Consider the following 27,073-nt stretch of genomic DNA (forward strand, 5'->3'; position numbering starts at 1 on the left):
TCCATCCCTTGACTTCCTTTCTCATTCCAATTCCAGCCTTGCTCCTGGAGTGGCTCCAAACCAGAGGGCTTGCTGATTACGGCATTTTTTCAGCTTAAAGCAGCTTGAATGGCATCGAGTATCGTCTTCTGAGGCCCTCCAGGAGCTCACCTACTCTTCCAGCTCATCTCCCACTGAGGTTTCTCCTTTCTCCTAAACTCCAGCCACACCCAATACAGTCATCTGACTATAAGGAAGATATATGCCTTCCTGCTTTAGCTGACACTGCCCGTACTGCCTGGAATAAACTTTCTTCTTTGTCTAACAAAGGTTTATGTCAATGTTGAGACTTAGCTGGAGTGACCTCCTCTATGAAGTCTGCCCTGACTGCCACCCCCTTCCTCATTTATATGCCTATTGTGTTCTTGTCCATAGTGACATCTCTGAGTTCCCATTTGTATATGATATAGAGCATGGTCATGGTAACACACAACACTTATTGAATGATTTCCATGTGTTGGGCACTGTTATCAATATCTTACATGTATTAACTCATTTATCCCTCAAACAAGCCTTTGGGATGAGGACTACAGATGAGGAGACATTAGGTAGCTTGCTCGGGGCCACAAAGCACAGAAGTGGTGAAACCAGAACTGGAACCCAGCACATCTGACTCCAGAGCCTGAACCATTAACTACATGTTATACTGACTCTCAATACGTGTTGGTTAGATGGATGTATGCACGAATTAATGGTTTCTCCAGAATGATAGGAGGTAATCGACTGTCCTTGTCATTTGCCTTCATCGCTCACTTTAGCACATCCTAGGTGAACTCTCCCTGGATCCAAGAAAACTAAAGCAGAGGACTGACCGACTTTGGACCCATAGAGCTCTCACATGAGCCTGAGATGACCTGGCTGGGTGGCAGATACTGGATAATAAAGAAGAGCTTTCCTCCAAGTGAAATAAAACCAGCGAGTTTTCTTTTTGCTTGCTGGATTCCCCAGGATAGCACCTTGCATACATCCTAGCTAGCATTATGGAATTTTAGAGCTGGAAGGGCCTTATAGATGATGCATTTCAATCCATTAAGTTAATGACAAGGAGACTGAGGCTTAGATTAGCAGAGTCATCAAACTTCCCGCGACCACACAGCTAATTAGTGATTCCCAGGCCAGAGGCCAAAGGAGACAAAATACTCCAAAACCTATTGGTGCATCTTTTTTCTCCAAGAGAAATGCCAAGTTCTGATATTTTTTCCCGCTCTTTTTTTTTTTTAAATAGAAAACTTGCTTTAAAGGAGTTGTGATCAACTGCAATGATGTCACCCTTCATAATCAGCTTCCACTTTCAAGTGGGCTTGGATTCAAATGATATATGGTGGTTCTATAATAGCCTACTAGATGAATGCTCTTTTGCCTCACAAACGAAGAGACTATTTTGCTTTCCTTACCAGCAGCTTTAGCAGAAGGGGAAAATGTGCTTTAACCAAATGTGTTTGCTTAAATAATATAATTGATCATCAACAAAGCCCTGCCACACTCGGTAGTTTCTTCTTAGGTAGATAAATAACCAAGTTGATACTTTTCTAATGGTCTCAATACAATATGTTTATATTATGCATACTATATATATTGTATATATAAATACTACCAGTCTTGTTGGATAAACAGATACAACACATTTTGGGAGTCTGAGGTCCTCTGCCACATGAGAGCTCTGACTAACTCCAGCCAACATCAGTTTGGGAAAAATACAAGTTGCTGCTTTGGGCACGAATCTTGGATTAGATAAATCGATGCAAAGCCAAGCTAGGCCAGTTTCAGATGACTGACCTCAGATACTGCCTTTGCAGGCAGCCAGGAAATAATTCCAGAGGGCAATTTAAAGTCACTTTGGGCAAAGACATAAGAACACAGCTGTCCCATGTAAGATTTTTTTAAGCTGTTGTCCTATTACCTATTTGAAAAGTACCTAGTGGTGCCAGTAACAAGGAGGAGAGATCAAGTATAAGGAAGGATGCTTCCCCTTTCTCTGTCCTCTTATTCTCTGTCCCTCTGTCTACTTATGTAATCTTGTTATTGCAGTAAGATGACAGAGCTGTAGAGGGAGAGGCCAACACACAGTGGGAATCTGCGATACCACGGCATAGCAATGATGATGGCTAACATTTGTTGAATGCTTACTATGTCCCAGGCACTCTCCTCATTTAATTCTCTGTTTAATCTTTGACTGGGCACTTGGCATTGTACATTCCATGTATTATGCTGCCGGCTCCCCACACTGAGCTGATAAGATAGGTCTTGTTATCCTATTTTACAGCTAAAGAAATTTCCCAAAGTCAAACAACCAAGCAGAGGTTGAGCTGGGATCCACATCCAGCTTGTCTGACTTGGAACCTCATGATCTTTCCCACTTATGTCGCCTGCCCCGCTAAGGCCCATCAGCACCACATACATTAGCAGACAGAAATACTACAAACACGACTGATGTTTTCTTCTATGCTAGAAGCCAGAAAATGTGAGGGTCTCATCTTGGCGTTTGCTTCAGATTTGCCATGTGACCCTTAAGCAAGTCACTTACTTTCAGTCTCACTCAGTTTCCTTACCTGTAAAGTAAAATTATATCTGTCCCACCCTATGTCAAGGCATTTTAATGACAGATTCAATAAAATGATTGTGAAAGCATGATCAAGAATGCTGTACAAATGTGGGCATTTGTACTATTGTGTTTACTACAAAGTGAAGAAAACTTTCTTCTTGTTTGACAGACAAGAGACGACTTTCTTTGTACTTCCTCTATCCCATCATCGTCATGCCCAGCTGTGCAACACGGGCAATAAATTACCCCTTATTTATAGTAAGGGATATACAGAGAGTTTTCGGTCTAGTAGGTGCTTCATAAATATTAATTTCCTTACTTTGTTTGAATGGGCATAGAAGGCAAAGCCAGTGTGATGGTTAATTTTATGTGTCAATTTGACTGGGTCATCAGGTACCCGGATATTTGACCAAATATTATTCTGGGTATTTCTGTGAGGGTGTTTTTGGTTGAGATTAACATTTAAATCAGTAGACTGAGTAAAGTAGATCACTCTCCCTATGGTGGGTGGGCTTCATCTAATCAGATGAAGGCCTGAACAGAACAAAAAGGCTGACTCTCCCCTGAGTAAGAGAGAATTTTCCCTGCCTTTGGACTCAAACTGAAACATGACCTCTTCCTGTCTTGAGTCTGATGGTCTTTGGACTGGAACTACACCATTGGCTTTTCTGGATATCCAGCTTGCCATCTTACCTAGCAGATCTTCAGATCTTGGGTTTTGCCTGCCTCCATAATCACATGAGCCAATTCCTTATAATCCATCAATCTCTCTCTCTCTCTCTGGTGGTTCTCTGGAGAACCCTGACGAATACAGTAATATAGCCTGGCACGTGCTTATCAGGTGTCATGAGGAATCGGTTTGCAGTATCCTAAAAATAATAATCAGCCACCATCTTCTTATAAGCAATTAGGTTCAAAATTGAAAAATCTGAGTGTGGTAGGGAGAGGGAACTATACCATAGGAACTGCTTAGTTACATCAGAGCCCCAGCCTCACGATTCAGGATATATCCTTGGGAATTCAGTTCTTTTCATGGCTGGGACCTCACTACCCTTTCTGCCCTAGGGTGCAAATCACTTATTTGGCTACAAAAAATCTCCCTTATTGCCTGTCTTGCATTCTCCACTTCATAAATCTTTAATAGCTGTCAACCCCGCAGAAGGCAGTAGCTATTACAGTAAGTCTGAAATGATCCCCAAAGGCTTGTCACCTGGATATATGGGAACGGCTTTTAGATTTCTGCCCCCCTTTAGTCTCAGCAAGCCTGAGAAATAACACACCGTGGCTGTCTGCCTTTGGTTGGTGTTTTCTTCCCCACATCGCCATTGATTTATAACTCGTTTTTTCTGGTTAACCGTGACCATGGTCGTGACCGTGCATGCTACCCTGGATAGACTCCTCAGCTTGTGAGGGGATACGGCTATTAAGGAGAGAGCCTGGCTCCCGGAGGGTTTGGCTACTGAAAGGCATTTTTCTTCCTTTCTCATTTACTAGTGGAAAATAATGCCTGGGAGGAAAATAAGAGAAACAGTGGCTATTCAGATTGTCCCTAAGCTAGGGTTTATTTTTTACTTTTCTCAGATCCCAGATAAATTCTCTTCCTGGTTCTGTTTTATGTCACTTTGGGTGACATATGTCAGGCTCTTAACATTGATTAAAAGTAGCCCATTTGGATGCAAACGGAATATCATGACGCAGGGGAGTCTGCTGTTATGTTTTGTTGTTTCAATAAATGTAAGGTTAATAAAAAGAGCCAGATGAACAGTCTTGGAGACCCAGTCCTCTGTTTATCTACAGGACAGATGTAACTTCTCAGTTCTCCCGCCTCACACTCACTTTTCTTGATTACTCAGAAAGGTGGGTTTGCTCTGCCTCTACCACTGCCCTCTCCCAGAAAGAGGCGATTGAAGAGAACGTCTATAATTGCATGGTTTATCTTTGTTTAGGCTGCAATCTTGCTAGATAGTTACGTGGGTATATATATATATCTTACCTCCTCTTTTAAACTGAGACCTTCCCAAGGTTACAGACTGTGTCATTCATGTTTTTCCCAGAAGACACAGCATGGTCTCCAGACACACACAGCCCATTCAATTACAAATATGTGCTGGTTAAATAAATGAGTGAATGAAAATATTTTAAAAGGTATAGAGGACAAGAATTCTAGGAGCTGTTAGGCTCAATTGTAATTAGCTGCATGCTGTCACTCATCACCAGCATTCTCGGCCAGATATTCAATGCTACCCATGGATACTAGCCAATTGGTAGGTAAGGATGTACAAGCATCTCCTATAAGATCACTGTTTTCATACAGATTCCTGTTTGAAGATGAAACAAGGCATTTCCAGTCAGCAACTCTGAACTCACACTAGCGCTAAGTGCTACAGTCTGTACAAATTTACACTTTCTAAAATAGGGCACTGGGGTTGGAACAGGAATGGGATCTATGCCCCTGGTAAGGATGACTGTCTCTAGAACCTAGTATTTTGCTAGACTGAGGCAGTGTTGTCAGAAGATAGTTTGTTTCCCCAGCCATCTTGCATAGCCAACTATGTATCGAGATGCTGACATATGCAAGGAATGAAGAATTTGGCTTCGGTGGAAAAACAAAGTAAGAAGAGGGTGAGAATTAACTCGGCAAGAAAAAAAGTCTACTACACTTTTTTCTGAAGAGATTTAGCACGTGTGAAAAATGTGGAAAAAATAGTATTTTCAAAAAAAACTCAAAATTTTCTTCAGGCACCTCAGTATTTTCCATTTCTGGTCAAAAGCTGAAAAACAAAAAGGGAAGTATGACCTGAGGTCATTGTGTTCTAACCAGGAGTGCAACAGGCCCCAGACCTCATGAGGAAGCTTGACCAAAAGAGGAACAGAGCCCTTCGACTTGGTAAAACTGAACTGCTGGGGTTTAACTGACCGGCCCTAATTCAGAGCAGGTGCAATCACTCCAGCCGTTTGCTGACAGGCAACATGGAGAAGAGAAAACAAAAAGCAGGGAGAAGCGTTGAGCGCCAAGAGGCTTTCAGAGGCTCCTGTTGCTAGGGAACCACTTCCTCTGTGCTCAGACACAGCTAACTCAAGCTATTCAGATATCACTAGAATAATGTTTCTTAGGCTTAGGAGGAAAGGAAACAGCTCTCAAAGCTCAGACGTCATGGTAACACCAGGCATGGCAGGGTTTTCCCAGCAGACACTGAAGAGCCAAGGATGCCAGGAGAGAACAAGCAGTGAATGGGCATCTTTTTTTCTTCAGACAGACAGAGGGCTGACCCCCTTCTCTCCTTTATCTGCCCAGGTGTGTCGGTTGCAAACCGCGACAACACGCGTGTACACGCTCACAATTTTATTATCAGTTCCTTGAGAGCAGACACAATGTTTTATTCATCTTCAATTGCCAAAATCATTCAACATGGCGATTTACACTTGGTTCTCCAGGTTCGTTGAATTCAACTCCATTTCACAAAGCTTTACTGAGGATTTGGTTCTATGTGCACTGCATAGGGTGTTATGATGGAGACAAAGATGCACAGATACAATCCTCACCTCAAGAAGCTTCCCCATCTTGCAAAAGAAACACAAGTGAGGATTAGGGTTGGCTACAAATAGCAGTAACACATAATGGCCGTGTAAGGGAGATAGAAGGTTTTACTTTTTAGTTCTTACAATGAAAGGAGCCTGCGGGGAGGCAGTCCAGAGTTGGTGTTGTAGCCTCCGGGTCACCAGACACCCAAGCTTCTCCTGGGTTTTTCTTCCACCATTCTTAACATGTGGTTTCCTCCTCAAAGTCACCACATGGTCCAAGATGGCGGCCATGATAGCCTGTCAATGATCCAGACAGGAAGCAGGTGGAAGGGTGTGCTCTCTTGATGGAGATTTCCAGAAGCTCCACGGCAGTAGATGCTACATTTGAAGCTTTTTTATGAACAACATTGAAGTCCCTTCCCCTGTGTTACTGTTTTGGAGGTTGAGAAATTATCTTATTTGTATAGTTACATTTTTTTCATTATGAAACTTATAGCATTTCATTATGGCAAATTTGGAAAATAGATTAAAAATAAAATTAAAATAGATTCATCCCTAATCCCAGTACTTATTTAAGAACAACAAATATCCATTGCATACTTATTGTGCTAGGAGCTATGGCTGTGAAGGTGAACAACTACTTTGAGCATTCTGGATTTTTCCTCCATTTTATAAAGCTACAAATCAGTTTTTGTGTTTTGTAGTAGTAATTATAGTAAACAATTTTATATCCTACTTTTTTTCACTTAACATTAAATAATTAGCTTTTTTCCATTTCATTACATGACTAAATATTTAATAAGTAATACATGCTTTTAGTAAAAGTTAAAATGTTATTTTTTCTTAAAAAACCTAGCCATAAAACGACAATGAGATACTACCACACACCTAATAGAATGGCCAAAATCCAAAACACTGACAACACCAAGTGCTGACGGGGATGTGGAGCAACAGGAACTCTCATTCATTGCTGGTGGGAATGCAAAATGGAACAGCCACTTTGAAGACAGTTTGGCAGTTTCTTACAAAACTGAACATACTCTTACCATACGATTCAGTAATTGCACTCCTTGGTATTTACCTAAAGGATTGTAACTTAACCACCAATTTTGTCTACACAAAAATCTGCCCACAGATGTCTACTGCAGTTTATTCATAAGTGCCCAAACTTGGAAGCAATCAAGATGTCCTTCAGTAGGTGAATGAATACATAAACTGTGGTACATCAGGACAATGGGATATTATTCGGTACTGAAAAGAAATGAGCTATCAAGCCATGGAAACACATGGAGGAACCTTAAATGCACATTACTAAGGGAAAGAAGCCAGTCTGAAAAGGCTACATACTGTATGATTCCAACTCTATGACATTCTGGAAAAGCCAAGACTATGAAGACAGTAAAAAGATCAGTGGTTGCCAAGGGTTGGGGAGCAGGGATAGATGAATAGGCACAGAGGATTTTGAGGGCAGTGAAACTACTCTGCATGATATTATAATGATGAATACATGTCATTACACATTTGTCCAAACCCATAGAAAGTACAACACCAAGAAGGAACCCTAATGGAAACTATGGACTTTGTGTGACTATGATGTATGGATGTAGGTTCATTGATTACAGCAAATGTCCCACTCTGGTGAGTGATGTTGATAAGGGGGAAGGCTATGCATATGTGGGGGCAGGGGGCATATGGGAAATCTCTGTACCTTTCACTCAATTTTGCTGTCAACCTAAAACTACTCTGAAAAAATAAAGTCTATTAAAAATAAAACCCAGCCACATTCCCTTGCTCTTATCATCTTTGGTGCACACTGTCCCAATTTGAAACTGCCAGCACCTAAGGTGTATCCCATAGTTCCCTGGTGGGATGAAACTCCAGTCACCAGAAGTGATTGTTTTCTTAATAACCAACCCTGATTGGCTGCCTGCCTTGTACTGTTTCACCCCCCTCTCCACTACCTGTGCTTCCTGAGATCTCCTCCAAACAAACTGTGCTGGGATGCTTGTCTTAGGATCTACTTCTGGGGTAACCCAATTAAGACATCCCCTGGCTGCTTCAGTATCGTTGACTAGCCCTCTCTGTAAGGGAGGCTGGGAAATGTAGTTTTATGCCTGGGCCTAAAACTGTACCCAACAATATCAGGATCCTGTGGCTAAAGAAGAGACTGTGAATATTGGATGAACTGGCAGAGATAAGACATGTCTGCACATAACCGTAAATTATGGGCCGTAGAGAGGTATTGGAGAGATTGCCTCTTGGTATGAACTCCATTACTGCATTGAGACTATAGAATTTGACTTGGACCTCCAAGCCTAGGTGTGATTTTAGTAGATGAATAGATACTCTGACAGTGGTATCTAGGATGAATAAGAGCAGGCAAAGCCTGGATGCAGAAAGACCAGTTAGGAAACTATTAAAATAGTTTGGGTATGAGGGAATAATGACCTAAACTGGAGTGTGACAGCAGGGCTGGAAAAGTTGGAATGGATATGAGAAATGCTGCAAAGGAACTCCATAAGATTGATATAGAGGTTAAGTGGAAAGAAGAAATCAAACATGGCCTTGAAGCTTGAAGCCAAGATGGATGGTGACACCATAAACAGAAATCATACAGTTGGAAGGAAAAGCCAAGATTGGAGGAAGTTTGTTATTGTATTTGATTCTACCAGATTTAAACAAAATGTCCTAATAGAGTGAAGCAGATGTAAAACATAGATACTCACCCTCACCAAATCTTTATTAAAAAAAAAGGAAAGACTCATTTCTTTACTTCCAAAGCATGACTTTATATGCCCAGGGCAAATTCCAAGAACTTGCCCTAGACCAGCGCTCCCTCCTTCAGGAAACCGGGAGGCTCAAGCTTTATAAAGGGCACCAGATCTAAGATGCCTGCTGATAAACTTGCTGAAATCACAGGGTAAAATCAACCCTCTCAGTATGGGACTGCTCAGAAATTCTCAACTCTGTCCAGAAGCCATATTGGTATTTGCAGAGTTGCTGAAATGGCTAAGAGTATAGAGCTTTGGACTCAATCAGGCCTATGCTGGGGTAAATTAACTTTTTTAAGCTTAAGTTTCCTTATCTGCAAAGTGGGGCTAATATAGTACCCACTTCACAGGGCTGTTAAGAAGATTAACTAAGAAATCCACGTAAAGCACTTAGCACGGTGCACAATGCATCCCAAGTACTTAGTAAATGATGGCTAGTGTTATTGTCAGAGTGTCAGGGAAGCATGCTTACCAGATATTTTGCTTCAGCTGTTAGAAAAGAACAGTTCAGATAATATGATCCTGAATATGCACAAATCAAAAATGGCAGCTGGACCAGATTAACTCAGGATGCGATCAATGGGTTGTCAGTGGTAAGGAGCAGAGAAAGTTGTTGTCTCTCAAAGGAAGTCATACAATTATCCATTTTCTTTAAGCATTTTCAAATTGTTGGAGGGAACTATGTACTGTGAACCCACTTAGAGCAGGGCAGCCATAAAAAGAATTGGGGCACAGAAAAAATAGTAAAGCACAAACTTCTGGAAATATGACTATTAGGATTGAGGGCAGTAACTGGGTCTGAGTGGATATAAAACCGAGAAGGCAAGACTTAAGACCCTCTGTCAGTTGTCCAGCATAGAGGGCAGGCTCCAAAAACACTTGCTGAACACACAGACAAATTAACCACGTGACCGATTGAATGGATACCACAGTATTTATAATTACGGCCAAATACTAGAATTGGACCTTTGCAAAATGTGCCCTGACTTTGAGTCCTTGATCTGTTCTGCTTCCATGGCTCGGAAAAAGCCAAGGGCAGTCAGTCCTTTTTGTCAGTTTCTCCTTGGATAAGAAAGCTGAAATTTTCCATGATTACTATACACACTGGAGTCATGCTTGATCAAAATCCATCTGAAAGGTGCCAGGCACACAGCCAGACGGGCAAATGCTCACAAACGGAATTTTACATCAGTCTTGCTGAACAAGGGCAGAAACAGATGTCCTTCACTGCAGCTCTCTCGGGGAGAACACAGGCGCCTCTCAGTTCCCGTGAAAGGAGAAGACCTAGAGGAGAAGCCTGTGGCCCTGTAGCTGTCCCCGAGTCCTCCAATGTCCTGTGTCATCAAGGCGCAAGCTGGAACTATACTTCTAGCTCTTCAGCCACACTCATCCATTAAGTGGTTCGGGGTCCTGGTGGTACCCTTCATAGTTGCAAATGTTTATCATCTTCCATTGCTAAAATCATGAGAAGCCCCTGAATAGTATAGTATTAGGCTCTCACACAGAAGAAAATGTAACCACAGGAGGCTTCAGAGAATTGTGCAAAGATCACTTGCCCAGGTAAGTGCTCATCAACTTGATGCAAGCATGTCCTCCCCTGTTTCCATAGCAACAGCCCCCACACATCTCACCTGGTCCTCGGACCACAGGCAGGATGGGGAGGGAGCCTCTAAAAGATGTGACTCCAGCTGATTTTTTTTTTTTTACCACTAGGAATGCAGGCCTGGTTTGGCTAGCTCTTACAGTTTCTCAAGAGAAATCGGAACCTAGATTTTTATAAGAAATTTTCCACTTTCTAAACATTGGCAACTAATTTTAAAAAACTTTAAAGAGTGCAGACCAAACAAAACACATCTACAAGCTGAGTTTTCTCTGTTTGTACCCAGTCAGAAGCAGTTAAAATCACCTTTCAACTTTTAGGAGTTACTCGCTGTTTCTGAATGTCTGCGTGGGACGTAGACTGCAAATCAACCCTCAGCCACAATTCGTTAGAGAAAGGCCTTAATTAACATTTTACTTTCGTATTTTATTGTCTCTTTCTCTCATTCTTTCTCTGTGATGAAAGATAAGGAACCAGAGCTGTTCTTTCCTAAGCGGTTTTCAAAAACAGGCTCAAAACAGGGTAAATGATTATTCGAGTTCACGCTGATCTAATCAGTAATGAAGCGGAACACTGGGGCCCACGTTTAGGGCTCAAAACCAAATGATTTTATGATTCAAATCCACTCAAACTCAAATCAAGCTTGTTCAAAATGAGTCAAAATAGGGCAGTATCTAAGCAAATACGCTTTGTGATAGTCAGCTCCAAGATGGAAAATTCTCATTCCTTCTTACTAATCATTAAACATCCCCCGACGGACAGGTAAGGATAGAACTCTGCATTCAGAAAAGGTCAGAGAATTTTTAGAAGCTTGGGAATGCCACCGTTTTGACCAGCTAATAGCGTTGTAATTAAAGCAGCTATTTTGCATTTGTTTTATTTTTTAATTTTTTTTGAAAGTTTTTTTTTTTTGAGATCTCTGTCGGGCTCATTTTAAATATGTTATGGTTGTGTTCAATGCAGTGACTGTGCTAAGGGACCCTCTCTTTGTGTGGGTTTCCCCAGAAGCTGTTTGTATGGGAGGCGAAGGGAACACCAGGAGGGGAGGAGGGTGGTAAGACAGGAGGGAGAGCAGCCGGCTCAGGGTTTTATTCAGACAACTACTTCTTTTTATTTTTTTATTGAGGTCACATTGCTTTATAACATTATATAAATTTAAGGTGTACATCATATTTCGACTTCTGTATAGACTGCATCGTGTTTACCACCAATAGTCTATTTTTTATCCATCACCATACATATGCACCCCTTTACCCCTTTAGCCCTCCCTCCAGTCCCTTCCCCTCTGGTAACCACCAATCTATTCTCTGTATCTATGTGTCTGTTTGTTTATCTTCCACATGTAAGTGAAATCATAGGGTATTTGGCTTCTCCATCTGACTTATTTCGCTTAACATAATACCCTCACGTTCCATCCGTGTTGTTGGAAATGGCAAGATTTCATCTTTTTTATGACTGAGTAGTATTCCATTGTACATATGTATATACCACATCTTCTTTACCCATTCATCTGTTGATGGGCACTTAGGTTTCTTTCATGTCTTGCTATTGTGAATAATGCTGCAATAAGCATATGGGTGCATACATCTTTTCGAACTAGCATTTTCATGTTCTTTGGATAAACACCCAGTAATGGCACAGCTGGATCATATGGTATTTCTATTTTTATTTATTTATTTATATTTATTTATTTTTTTTGTGAGGAAGATCAGCCCTGTGCCAACATCCGCCAATCCTCCCCCCTTTTATTTTTTTTTTTTTGCTGAGGAAGACCGGCACTGAGCCAACATCCGTGCCCATCCTCCTCCACTTTATATGGGATGCCGCCAGAGCATGGCCTGCCAAGCGGTGCGTCTGTGCACACCTGGGATCCGAACCAGGGAACCCCAGGCCGCCACAGTGGAGCACGCACACCCAACCGCTTAAGCCACCAGGCTTGCCCCCTGGTATTTCTATTTTTAATTTTTTGAGGAATCTCCATACTGTTTTCCACAGTGGCTGCACCAGTTTACATTCCCACCAACAGTGTATGAAGGTTCTCTTTTCTCTACATCCTCTAGACTTGTTTTTTTTTGCCTTTTTAACAACAGCTATTCTGATGGGCCTGAGGTGATGACTCATTGTGGTTTTGATTTGCATTTCCCTAATAATTAGTGATGTTGAGCATCTTGTCACGCACCTGTTGTCCATCTGTACATCTTCTTTGGAGAAATATCTGTTGAAATCCTCTGCCTATTTTTTAATCTGGTTGTTTGGAAAGATAGTCTGTGCTCATGGATTGGAAGAACTAACATAGCTAAAATGTCCATACTACCTAGAGCAGTCTACAGATTCAATGCAATCCCTTTCAAAGTCCTAATGATATTTTTCACGGAAATAGAACAAAAAATCCTAAAACTTATGTGGAACAACAAAAGACCCCAAATAGCCAAAGGAATCCTGAGAAAAAAGAACACAGCTGGAGGTATCACACTCCTTGATTTCAAAATATATTACAAAGCTACAGTAATCAAAAGAGGATGGTACTGACACACAAAAAAAGATACACAGATCAATGGAACAGAATTGAGAGCCCAGAAATAAACCCATATATTTATGGACAGCTAATTTTTGACAAAAGAGCCAAAAAAATAGAGAAAGGAGAGTCTATTCCATAAATGGCTTTGGGAAAACTGGCCAGCCAAGCAAAAGAAGGAAAGTAGACCATTATCTTATACCAATCACAAAAGTTAACTCAAAATGGATTAAAGACTTAACTGTAAGACCTGAAACCATAAAACTCTTAGAAGAAAACATACGCAATATGCTCTTTGACATTGGCCTGAGCAGTATCTTTTCGAATACGTCTCCTTAGGCAAGAGAAACAAAAGAAAAGATAAACAAATGGCACTACATCAAACTAAAAATCTTCTGCGTGACTAAAGAAACCGTCAACAAGTCCAAAAGACGACCTACCAACTGAGAGAGGATATTTGCAAGTCATGTATCTGATAAGGGTGATTTCCAAAATATGTAAAGAACTCATACATCTCAACAACAAAAAACAACGGGCAGCTACTTCTGTGGGTGACTGCGGTTTAACTCTGCTGGGGCAGCTCGGGGACATGTGCTCCACAGCTGTCATCCCCAAGGGGCCAGCGCACAGCAGTATTTATTCACCAAGTCCCATCAGTGATTGCTTGAGGGCTACTCTGAGGGTGTTAGAGCAGGTTCTGGAAGAAAAAGTCTCAGGCAGAGACCTGCAGGTGCTGGAAGTGGGGCCGCTGTGCACGGGTGGGGCACTGAATGTCAGCCATACCCCCAACTTCATCAGTCCTGCCTCCCCTCTTTGATACGGACAATGACGTTTTTCAATGTTACAAAAACAACTTTAGACAAGTCCCTACAGTCTTTTCAACCATATGGCTTGACCCTGTGCCCGCCTATATACAAATTCTGGAGCAGTGGCTGACCCACCAGGAATCACTGAAGCGTGTAGTAAGGCGTGGTGGCCGCGAAGCCAGGTTGAACAGGAGCACGGGGAGTGAGGGGAAATAAAGAAGCTGACTTCAGAAGACTCTGGGGACCAAAAATGCCACTTCATTTAAATGTCTGCAGGGCAACGTGGGCAAATAGCAACAACAACAACAATCTTTGAGATTTCTAGATGATGGTTTCCACTCTCCATATCCTTAGAACGAGAGGAAAGGTACGTTCTAAGGAGAGAGTGGGTTGGGCACCCAAATGCACGGCATGCAACACAAGTTCCATCTTTTGACTCATGTGTGGGGAAAGGAAGTGAGAAGAGGGAAATGGGTAGAGAGATTCCTCCAGGATGGAAACATTTAAACACCATCGTCTTACAGTTTGATTTACTTAATGCATGTGCTACTTCAGTCATGGCTGCTTTTGTATATTAATGTCACCTTCACAATTCTTTCTCCTCAAAGGGATTCTTACAAAGGCCCAATAATGCATTTTAAACAAACAGGAAAATAATATAAGAAAATGAATTAGCATAGGAACACATCTTCTGGCACAACCATACACACAAATTAGGCAATTCTGCTGCAAGTAGTGCCACACTGAAAATTTCATTTCTGGTAACCGGTTCACTTTATGACCTGGATAAATTTCTGGAAAGTTCTGTGCCTCTGTTTCCACTGTGCTCAGGGGATGTAGGATTGGATGGAGAGTAGTACATGATAAAGCTACCAAGGTGTCTCATGGGACTCGTGGGCATAGTATTAAAACTGAACATTTGCTGTACAGGTGCATTTCAGCCCCTCTTCAAGGCACAGGTGGCCAGCCAATCAATGACACATCCGGTGTACCTTGAACACAGACGACTAAACCAAACCCTCATTTTTATTCATATTTGTGTTTTCCCATTCATGAACAATAAGGGGTCTGTTGAAATTCCAGAATAAAAACATCTGGAAACGATTAGCTCTCTGCCCATGGAGAGAGGAGAAATAGCAGAGACTGCTCTCTGGGTGACCCTGAGGAGGACAGATGCTGTGGTTTCTGAGCTGTGGGTGGTGATATCACTTAACAGATTTTGCCTAGGAGAGCGCTGAGAACATGGAAACCTGATTTCATTAGTCTGACACCTTCTCAATGCAAAATGGTGGAGAACTGGGGGTAGCTTGGGACATCTTTAACAGGCAGGCCAGGAAGTCTCCCTTCACCTCAGACTCGAAGCATACCCTTGCTGCCTTCTCCTGCCAAAGACAACTGGTCACCGGAGAAACATCTCCTTGTATTCTAGGGCAAATCCAACTGATTTAACAGGTGAACAAAATCTAGGCCAAAAAAAAATTTTCTCCTAGTCACACTGATAATGCAAGATCTGTAAGTAAATTCTAGAAACATCTTCCTCTTTATGAATATAGGTTAGAGCCCATGGCCACCTGTCCAGTGGTGTTTTAGTTCTTGGAATAGAGAATATACACCTTCACAGGTCTGTTCCTCTGGTGAACCTCCAGCAACAAGCATGTTGCTGCCTTCACTTCTTGGGAAGAATTTATATGATGGTGAACATGCAATCATTACTTGAGGTAGAGACAAAATAGTGAGATAACTTAGATTAAAATAAAAATATGATAGCTAAGTCCCATACAGGAGTTTAGGATCAGCTCTCCGCTGAAAGTCATCTACAACCCCCAGTAGCATTTTTCTAAAAAAAGACCTCCTAGAACCTCAGACTGTCTGTTCCAAGGTGAAGCGGACGGAAAGAAAGCAAACTCAGGATAAAGGAAGTACACTACCCTTCTGTTTTCTCACTTCCTTACCTGAACTGTTTTCTATTTGTTCTTTGGCCAGAGCCTCAGAAAAATTAGTAAGGAAGATAAATAACTTTTTGGCACAATTGAAGTGGGTATGACTGGTTGGTTGGGGTGGAAACCTCGTTTTGACTGTTCTACCATGACATGAAAGTAAAAGCAGACACTTTATTTGTCTGAATTATCAGAGAACGGGTTTCATTTTGTCACCTCCCAAGACCCCCAGCCAGAAAGTATGACCTCTGAGTTTCATCGACTTCACGAAGGGGGCTGGCGTCACACACTCAAGAAGCTGCTCGGTGGAACCCTGGTCTCACTTCCTCATAAAGGTTGCAAAAATACACATATTTTTTGACTCATTGCATCCATTTTTAGTTGAAGATTTTTAACCGTTTGGGGTTTACTTCACACTTAAGAAACCTACAAACCACAGGAAATGAAAACTTGACTAAATGCACATGACACAGACAGCAAACTCTGACATTGTGCTGGGCCCCACTCAACCCTAGGTGACCTTTAGCAAAAAGAGAGTGTTCCCATGAAACCCTTTGGCTGTCACAAAATGGCGTCAACTTATAGGATTCTCCTTTCTTATGATCAAAGTGTTGTAATCTTGGGGCTCTGACAGCATGGGTTGAATGCAACCTAGACATAATAAGGATTCTGCAAAGTCTTCTTGAATTTTAAACACATTTAAAAGTTGTTTCAGCATTCAAAAATCCTTGACCTGCTTCTAAAGCAATGCATGGGCAAGAAAAATGGTAAGATCGAGCCAACATTTTAAAAACACATTTAATTTTTTTTGCCACCAGAAAGGATGCAATTCATTTTTAAAAAGAATTCTCTCCAGAAAGCAGAGCTGGCAATTCATCCATCTCCCTGCTCATAAGGGAATGAATGAATAAATGAAGATATGATATACCATGTCTGAAAGGTCGCTAATCTCGCTTTCTCTCTAGAAAACTGGTACTACATAATTTCTAGTCATTTGGCTACAAATAAGATTAGTTTGAGCAGGATCTGTAGTTTCTTTATGTCAGCTATAAAGCTGAGCCTCTGTACTAAAAAAGTAATGTTCAGGGGTCGGCCCGGTGGCGCAAGCTCTTAAATGCGTGAGCTCCGCTGCAGCCGCCCGGGGTTCGCCGGTTGGGATCCTGGGCGCGCACCGACGTACCGCTTGGCAAGCCATGCTGTGGCGGCGTCCCATGTAAAGTGGAGGAAGATGGGCACTGATGTTAGTCCAGGGGCAGTCTTCCTCAGCAAAAAAAAAGAGGAGGATTGGCAGATGTTAGCACAGGGCTGATCTCCTCACAAAATAAATAAATAAATAAAATAAAAAAATAAAAAAGTAATGTTCAGTTTTAATCTTATTCAATATTGACGGCCTTTATAGGCTGTTGTGTGGAACAAGCTTGGCTTGTTCCAAGGGCCTTTCAGTGGAATAGAAAGAGATTAAATGAAGGCTCATCATAAAACTTCTCTAAAATAAAGTCAGAGCAACCCTAGAAGGCTCTGGGAAAGGAACACATTCCATGGAAAGGCAAAAAAGGAAAGAAAGACTACCCACAGAAGAAAGACTTGAGAGGAGGTGGGGGCATGAGCCATGCAGACCAAAAAGTCTTACAACTTTGGTATAACAGCTGCTGAGACATGCAGCATGAACCCAGGTGAGAACATGTGAGTGCGTGTCTTCACCTGTCCTCAGCTGCTTATCCGCAGAGGGTCATGTTGCGGGCTTCAAATTGTGCCTTCTTGCTGACATATAGTTCTCTCGGTTTGGGATTGTGACCTCCTCTTTATCAGTCTTCGTCAAGTATCTTTGTTTTTTCTCTATTATATGAATGACATCATGGCCACATCAAAAGAACTCTTAAGTATGGAAATCTTGCCTCCACAATACCTCCACTCCTATCACTGTTTTTCATGGGTCCATTACGTCATTCTTCCCTTTCCCTGTGCAGAGTTATGGGCATAGCCCAAGTACAGTTTTCTATCCTTTATTTTTGCACTGAATGTTCTATGAGAAGGATGCAATATGTCTTTAAAATGGCGCCTTTCAGTAAAGGATCTAACCTCACTTGTAAACAGTCATAATCCCTCCTTTTAAGGAACACACAGTCTGATGGAATCTTCGCTGAGTGTCCCCATGATTCAGGGCCTTCCTCTGCTCAGGTTAAGAAAGTGGCTAACATGCGTTGTGACTGTAGCCAGAAATGCCCTCTCTTCTTTACCTGTTTGCTGCTGTTTAAAATCCCTTTAACAGGCACCACATTTTTTCATTCCAAAGGTAGATTTGTGACTTAAAATACCAACAGGCTGAAGAAGAGGCAACACAATGATGTAAACTAATATGCACATGTTCTTTTGATGGTAGAGAGACTGGGGACCCAAGGTAGTGAGGAGGGCCCGCCACTGAGGAGGAGCAGGGCATGAAAAGGGCAGGCTGGAGGCAATGGTGAACTTCATCTACCTGATGAACCTGCCTGGCACTGGTCTTGCTGAAATGGAGCACCAGCTAACAGCACCCTGCAATGTATCACATTAAAAGAGACTTATTATAAATAGGCTACCCTATCCACTCAGCTAATATATCCACCAAGTCAAGGGGAAATGTCGCCTGATTCTGAGTAGGCAGTAGGATTCTGTCTATCACAGACAGGTCATTTACTAAAAAAAACCTGAAATGTACACAGACGCTGAATTATTAGAGAGCAGAGGACAGGGGATGATGGTGGTAAACTTTGAACACTCTCCCAATTAACCTGTCATTGCCCCCTGGGTGGGCCCTGCAAGTATAAATTATAGACCTCAGGATAAAGTGACAGATGCCTAAGGATTAGGTCATCAGCCAAATAGGGGCCAAACTCCAGATAGGTATCACTTAAGATTCAATTTACAGTGTTTGGTTTTCACTTTGTAAACACTCGGGCTAATGTGTCTCTCTTTACAAATGTATTTCATATCTATCCTTCAAGACCCAGCTCATATGCCACGATCTCTCAGATAACTTCCTGGATCCCCCAAATTGAATTCCTCTTGCCTCTTTGGTGCTCCCATCCCCCTTCTCATGTCTCTATTTTAGCCCCGTGCTGTACCTAACCTTTTCTCTCAGCTTCCTCTGTCCATGTTTTATGGGCCCTGTTTAACTATAAGCTCTGTTAAGGCAAGACTTCCACAGCATCGTTTCCGTGTAACTTATATTTTACTTGTTTAAAGGCTATAATTGAGCCGGCCCCGTGGCTTAGCGGTTGAGTGCGCACGCTCCGCTACTGGTGGCCCAGGTTCGGATCCCGGGCGTGCACCGACGCACCTCTCGTCTGGCCATGCTGAGGCCGCGTCCCACATACAGCAACTAGAAGGATGTACAACTATGACATACAACTATCTACTGGGGCTTTGGGGAAACAAAAAAAAAGGAGGAGGATTGGCAATAGATGTTAGCTCAGAGCCGGTCTTCCTCAGCAAAAAGAGGAGGATTAGCATGGATGTTAGCTCAGGGCTGATCTTCCTCACAAAAAAATAAAATAAATAAATAAAACTGTTAAAATAAATAAATAAAGGCTATAATTTCTCTATAATTTACGTTTTCTTTTATTTAATGGCTGCGTTTCTCATTTTCCTGTAAGCTCCATGAAATATGGAGTCACCTCTGTCCTATTTACCACGCTAAATATAGCATAATTCCTAGCACAACATCTAACACTTAGTTGACACCCAATAAACATTTCTTAGTTAATATTTTACAAATAACCTAGCCGACAAAATTTACACCTAACAGAATTTCAAAGAATGGTTAATAAATACAGTAGATTGGAATTGAATGGACTAAAACTAGGGACATAAGTACACTAAAGCTACAATGTGTACAAAGACAGAGGCCCGGAGTAAATCCTGAATTAAGAAGAGGAACTCCACAGCAAGGCCCAAAGTCAGTGGACCCAAGAATTTTTTTTAGAAATAGTGAGAAACTCTTTGCATTTTCTGCTTGAAATTCTAGACAATAAGCTCATTAAGTGTTTTTTGAAGAACACAGAGAAATAAGCCATTTATTCACAATCCAAAATCTAAAACCATACAATCCAATCACAAAGATATTGGGATTATAGATTTCTAACTAAACCATGTCCCTCCTTTTCTGTGGAATTATGTTTCACCAGGATCTCTGACTCCAAATGTATTTGCAGAGGGAAATCTTTACCACTACACCAGATTTCTAGTAAGATGCTCTGAGGGCCTAATGATCTAGGAACCATGACAGACTGAGAATGAGCTCTCTGATTTCTCACCCTGAGATTTCACAGTAGGACTCATTGGAGTCTACTCATGTCTTAGAAAAGCCTTGGTAAGTAGTGATGCCTTCACAATGTGAGGAGTAATCAAGGCTTTGGGTGTGAACAAATGTCTTCAAAATGTAGTGGGCACTATGCCAAGAGAGCAAATAATACCATTTATAGCAGCAGCTGGGAAACTCAAAGTCTCTTGGTTGGCCAAATTTGCATTAACTCAGCAATGGCCATCATTCCAGCCTTCTTCTCCAGCTGAGGAACTGAAAATCAAGAGCAAAATTGGAAAAGCGTGCAAAAGTGGCACTCACAACAATTTTCAGGGGTATGATGGGCAAACTCCAACTCTGTCCTCCTATGCCCCTGCTTTCAAACTCTAAATTCATTACAAGCATCATCAAACCAAGGAGACCTCTTAGATCCTACTTCCCCAATGCAAGTTTAGTTGCCCCTTCCTCAGTGCTCCCGTAGTGCTTTGATTGTGTCTATCTTTTCACGTTATTTCTTATGCTCTAACCGCGTCTGTCTCTTAGATATAATTTGTTTTCTTGATGGCAAATGTCACATCTTGTTGTCTTTTATACTCTAGAAATCCAAAATAGGCATGGAGTTGACTCACATCAAGCCCATCCTACCCACATCTCCATTCCAGAGAGAAAGAGAATGCCTTGCACATAGTGGACACGAGGGACGCAAAAGAATTTACTGAATGATTACTATGTGCAAGGCACTGTCCAAGGTGCTAGGGAAACCATTAAACAAGACAGGTAAGGTCTCTGCTCTCTAGGGGACAATAAGTACATAAATCAATCAATAGAAAGATGATTTGGGGTCGTAACAAGTGTTATGGAAAAAATAAAAAAGGGAAATGGGATAAAGAGTGATTTGAAGGAATGACAAGGTGGCCTCTGAGATTGAACATTTGAGCTGAGACCTGATTGATGTGAAGGAGCCGACCACGCAAGGGCCTGCAAGGGGAGAATGTCCTAGGAAGAGGCTTTAACCTAAAGCAATATTGGTTATTGGTGGGGATACAGGAAATTTGGGAGGAGTGTAAAGGGAGGTGGCGGAGCTGGTTAATTGCTAATTCTCTCTCCTCCATCTATATCGGAGTAGGGCGCCACCTTTCCCTCCTCACTTTGCATATTCTTTTCATTATTATTTCTAATTTCTTAATTCTGCTGTCTGATTTCCATTAAATTACAAGAACGTGAGCCTCTGCCAGCAGCAAACACATCTGGAGCCCTCTTCAACCCCAAATCATATAAAACACCAAACCAAAAGCTGATGGATAATAGAAGCTGAGTGTATTGAGAAGTAGCTTGCATTATTATTAAGTCCATTTAGCTAATGTTTATTTCTATGACATTACACTCATTATCATAGTCAGAAACTAAGTTATAAACTCGCTCATCGTTTGTTTCTTTCCATATTATCTCCTAGGAAGTCCTATTATGGGGTAAATTGCTTTAGCAAAGCTGCATATTTAACTATACACTAACATCAAAAAAACAGCAAATACATCTAAATAACATTTTCCAAGGTAATCATAAATACTTCAGTAAATAACTACGCTCCTTATTTTAGTATTACCGAATTCGAAATTTCTCCATCATTATCATCAACTACTTCTTTGCAAATATTTGTTCATCAAGAGCTGTAATCTATAAAAGAAAGAAGACAAGAGGAATATTTTCTGCATCATGACCAGATTGTCCAGATGTCGTGCCTGGAATACATCACAAGTGACATTTCTAGTCATGTTTCCAATCATTTGGAACCTACAGATTTTCCTTTGCAATCTGTGAAGCTTTTGGACACTGTGAGCCCTGCTGTCAGCAACAGCAGCCCAGGAAAGGAGGAGTCGCACGGAATGTGCTTTACCTGATGTCATCTTCTGTTCCAACTCGAGGCATTTAGGTTCTTCTTGGAATTCCTCTTCTTTCTAAATTCCAGCCCCACAAACCAGAAAAATAGGGAAAAAGTAAAAATAATGCATTAATTTACAACAACACGTTTTGCAAACCTACCAGTTAATCTGAGATCAAGATCTGAACAAATCAGACCAAGCCCTTAAGAACTGAGGCTCGAACAAGCAACAAATTCAAAAATAGATGTTGAGTTGAATGACCATGTGGGTGCTGGGTTACAGACTCCAGGGTGCCATTCACGTGGAAGTGTCTATGAATGCCATTCCTGGAATGGTACAACCCAGGATGTGGGTTGTATGTATGTAGCTGTGACTAATACATTTGGAGGCACCAATTACTTAGACACAGTGGTGGTGGATTTCTCCATAAGATAAAAATTCTGCCAGTATGATGCAACAAAGAGAATTGTTTTATTTTTCATAAGTCAAAGAGATGATTTCATGTACTTTTGAAAATTCTATCACAGTTCAGTTATTTTTATCACTGGAAAGGTGGGTGAACATAATCTTCTTTGAGATCTGTATGATATTCTTTAATGACAAAGGTCACTAATATAGCATGGATAAAAGTAGACTTGGCTAGAAGTGAGGGAGGTAAATTAGAAGGAATGTCTCCATGGTGATTTTTAAAAAAAAAAATTTTGTCTACAAGATTACTTTATGCTGATTCATTCATTTATTTTTTCATCATTGAACAAATATTTGTTAAATACCTGTTATGGGCTATTTCAGTGGGACCTTAATATTCAGGCAGATCCTTTCTAAGATCCCTTGAATTATTCTGCAGGCAGTTGCCTACTCAGCTTCCTTTCTAGACTGGCACACTTTCTGTGCATACTTTGTTTCTCCTAAGATTTTAGCCCAATAGAAGATGTTCTGGACCATAATAAAGCATTTGGGTGTGGGGTTCCATAAATGACAACTGAGGCTTCTCTGTAACCAGAGTGAAACAATAGAACTCACAAGCTGATATTATCCATAATATCAGAGCACTCCCAAATTTGTTCTAAGTTTGGAGCTCCTAGGTAACATCTCATTTGGATGAGAATCCATCAGACTCTCAAGCTTGGTTAGTAAGACAAAGAAATGTCCTTTTCAATTCTTAAAGATTAGTTTCATTAAATCACCATCAGTATCATCTCATAAAGGAATTGATCTCATCTGCATTAGGAATAAATATTTTTCAAGAGATCTAAAACCTTCTTCAAACGTTCATCATCAGGGACCAGTTCCAAAAATTTGTCCTACTTTTAAAACCCATGAAATTGCATTGGCATGGGCAATTTGGGTAAACAAGCCTTCTGTCCAATTATCTCAAATTTATATGTTACAAGAAATTTAATGAACATTGCTTTCATAATTACATTTCTAAAAAGGATGTGAATTGATAGTATACCAAAGGACATGTAAATCATAGAAAAGCCCCATCACACAGCAACTAAATGCAGCAAATAATTTCTTGTTTCACAAGGCCCAACAGGACAATATACAAGGAAAACATGAGGAGTTATTCTATAATACAGCCACAGGGAAAGTCTCTTGAGATGCCAAAATAACCCAAATAAAGCATTTCCTAGATGAAAGAATTCTCCTTTGAGCCAATAAGACTATTTACTTTTTTATTGCTCCGAATTCCAGAATCGTGAAATAACTTAGCCCTTTAGCTTTCCTCCAAACATATTTATTACCTCATCTTAAGTTGCCCCTCCCCTTGTTTTCTCATTAACTACTAAAAATTGCAAAGCCCTGGGATGATCTGCAGATGGAAGGATATTTGGAATCCTTTTGGCTGGAGAGCTCTCAGCATAGAATAAATAAGCATCTGTCTTCAATAGTATAAACTATGTTCTATTTAGAGAAAAAAGGCTGAGTTCCCTAGATTCTTATGTTTCTTCTCTTCAGTGCAATTCTGTGATTTGCTGAATTTGTTCTTCTTGGCTTTCTCCCAGCAAAGCTAGAATAAAATGACAACAGTCCAACTGTAGTAGACATCTGTTGATATCACTGTCTGGCATTCGCTCACTCTATCTAGTAAGCATGTCCTGATTTCCACTTTAAAGTCATCCTTTCCCACTCTTAATGTGGTTCCTATGAAACCAACTCCATGCCCCATGCACCCCGTCCCCACCACTCCAGCTGTGGTCATGTGACCCAGGGCTGTATCCATCAGTCCACTGCATTTCCCTGTGATTGGTGCAGGGTGGTCATGTGACCCAGGGCTATGTCTATTAATCCATTGCCTTTCCCTGTGATTGGTGCAGGACGGTCATGTGACCCAGGCCTATGTCTATCAGTCCACTGCAATTTTCGCTGGGATTGGTTCAGAGTGGTCATGTGACACAGTAAGGGCTAATGGGAGATTTTCTCTGGACTTCTGGGAATATGACTCCTATTCTTACACACTGGCCCTGAAACCTGAGGCAACTGTGAGAGTTGGAGCTGCTGCTGTCACATGCAGCTGAGATAGAAGCCCATACAAAGGAAGGCAGAGCCAAGAGATGGACTGATACCAAGTCTGGATGATATCATTCGAACCCCAAATCCAGCCATGCCTGCAGCAAGCGCAATCCTGGACTTCTCAGCCTAAGTCAGCTATTACACTTCTTTTCATTTTTTAAAAATACATTGATTTTTTTAAATAAAACCATTTCTATCAGGTTTTCTGTCACTTCTAACAGAATCAGCTGATACATCAATGTGGGCATCTGAGCTCTAGGAAGCCGGGAGTGGGGTGCATTGATCATTGGCTTCTGTACCTTACACACATCATGTTGCAATCTAATTAAATGGAATGTGACAGAGATGATGTACCAAGGAGATGCTATTAAAGTTTGGCAAACATTTGGGTTTTTCATCTATTTCCTCTGAGGACTAATCCCAAGATGTTTTATTGAGAGGCCATGTGGTTTGTATTCTTTATGAGATGGTCAGTCAGGTGGGGCCACAAGAGGAGACAGAGCAGAGGTTCAGGGAAAAACAGAGTTTATTACACTCACAGGTGCTAGGGAAGGAGGCGTGGCGCACCACGTAGGGCCACTTGGGAAAGACACCCGTGGTCAGGAGTAGAAGACAGGAGGGAGGGGAGTGCTTAGGCCAGGCCGTCATTGGGGTTTCCTCGGGAAAGGCAAGGCAGGGTGGGGTCAACAGCATAGGAGAGGCTAGTTAGAATAATTTCGGTGAGTTTTGGGTTGTAGGGGTGGTCCCCAGTTACCTGGTACCTGGCCCCGAGATGATTAACGCAGAGGAATATTGCCTCCTGGGGTGCATGGGCCAGATGGAGGAGATGTGGCTCTGGATTGGTTAATTTTCATATCAAAGCCATGCTCTTGGCTGGGCCCCTTGCTATCTCTAAGAAATGGCTAGCCAGAAAGGTTTTTTAAGATGTCAAAACATCGTAATATACAGAAAATTAAAAATATTTACAGGGCCAGCCCAGTGGCATAGTGGTTAAGTTCATGTGCTGCACTTCGGCGGCCCAGGGTTCATGGGTTCGGATCCTGGGTGCGGACCTACACAACACCCATCAAGCCATGCTGTGGCAGGTGCCCCTTATACAAAATAGAGGAAGATGGGCACGGATGTTAGCCCAGGACCAATCTTCCACAGCAAAAAGAGGAGGATTGGCAACAGATGTTAGCTCAGGGCTAATCTTCCTCACCAAAAAAAATATTTATAATATACCACCCTAAATGACAACCTGAGTTTTTATAATGAGTGCATTCAAGGTATGTTTTCGGTACAAATAAGTTTCTTTTTCTATGATTTGCCTGGTTAAGCAATAGTAAAAAAAAAAAAAAAAAAAAACCAAAAACTTTCAAAAACGTTAACAATATAACTTCACTGACACACTTCAAGTCATTTTAATTTGGCCTCATAGTTCTGCAACACTAACAGCGGGCATTTCACTCTAGGAAAACATGTTTAGGAACAAGAAGGTAGTTAGTTTGAGAAAGAAATAGAATTCTTGACTAAGGATTAAGGGAACCTGGTTCAATTTGTCTCCACCTGTTACAGCAAGTATAAGACTGACTCTTGGCCTCAACTTCCCTCATTTGGAAAATGGGTCCCAAATATGACACATTCTTTCCCAAGAAGGTTGGCTTTTAATTTTAAATAACTGTTTCCCTATCACCAAACATTTGAGGAGTTTTCAAGTTTTCTCTACCATGGGCTACACTAGGAAGAACATCTTTAAGTGTATAGCTTTTTATTTTTTCTAATTTAAAATTATTTTGGATTAAAGTTTCAAGAGCAGGATTCTGGATCAAAGGTCTTTTTGAGGCTCTTGACACAGACTGCAAAACTCCCTCTAAAAAATGTCTCAGCAAGATTGTATGTTAAAATGTGACCATTCATTACAACCTCTCTGGCAACATCTAATTCCATGTGTTGATGGAGTCTCTTATTGGAGGTAATTTTAGAAATTGATATCCAACACCCACCATATTCCAGTGTCAAGAGCCTCTCTTATTGTATTGCATTGCTACTAATAAATATACGTTTAATTTTCCATAGAATCCATATCTAAGCCTTGTCTATCCCACTAAATTATAGGGTCTTCCAGAGCAAAGACTCTACTTCCTTTTTCAAGCTTCATTCAGGGTCTATCAGCTTTCTTAACAGGTGCTTGTTAAACAATTGTTGAATGGATTCAATTGTTCACCTACTTTTTACCTTTGTTGAATGTTCTACCTAGTAACACATCCCACAATAAAAATTCCAGCATTGTCCCTCCTGGTAACACAGATCAGGCAGCAGTTCCTCCAAGAAGGTCTTCCTGAAGCAGCCCCCACCTCCATCCCAAACTCTACCCCATTCTAACTTTGAGGTGTATGATTAGCTAACATTTCTTGAGTGCTTTCAACATGTCAGACAACCTGTGCCATAGGTGTAGTAGCTCATTTAATCCTCAACAACCCTCTGAGTTAGGTAATCCTATTATCATCTTGTCTTATGGACGGAGAAACAGAGGCTCGTTCATTCACCCTGTAGTAAGTGCTGTGATGTGCTGCCTAGAGGCCCCTTCAGGACTGAAAGATTTATTCTCACGGCTGCATGGAATACTGTTGATAGATGACTCTCATCTGTAGGTGTGCTGGGAGACTGCTGGCAGGACAATTGG

General features: G+C 41.3%; 1 protein-coding gene across 1 annotated transcript in view; it reads right to left on the reverse strand.

Annotated features, from left to right (window-relative positions):
* The window catches only part of FAM107B (family with sequence similarity 107 member B), a 207,286-nt gene that overhangs the window by 111,267 nt on the left and 68,946 nt on the right, over nt 1-27,073 (reverse strand). Inside the window, exon 2 of the mRNA XM_058532450.1 lies at nt 21,906-21,966. Coding sequence (XP_058388433.1) covers nt 21,906-21,966 — 61 coding nt within the window. The remainder of the gene's footprint in view (nt 1-21,905; nt 21,967-27,073) is intronic.

This window comes from Diceros bicornis, chromosome 36, assembly GCF_020826845.1.
Source record: "Diceros bicornis minor isolate mBicDic1 chromosome 36, mDicBic1.mat.cur, whole genome shotgun sequence".
Lineage (NCBI taxonomy): Eukaryota > Metazoa > Chordata > Mammalia > Perissodactyla > Rhinocerotidae > Diceros > Diceros bicornis.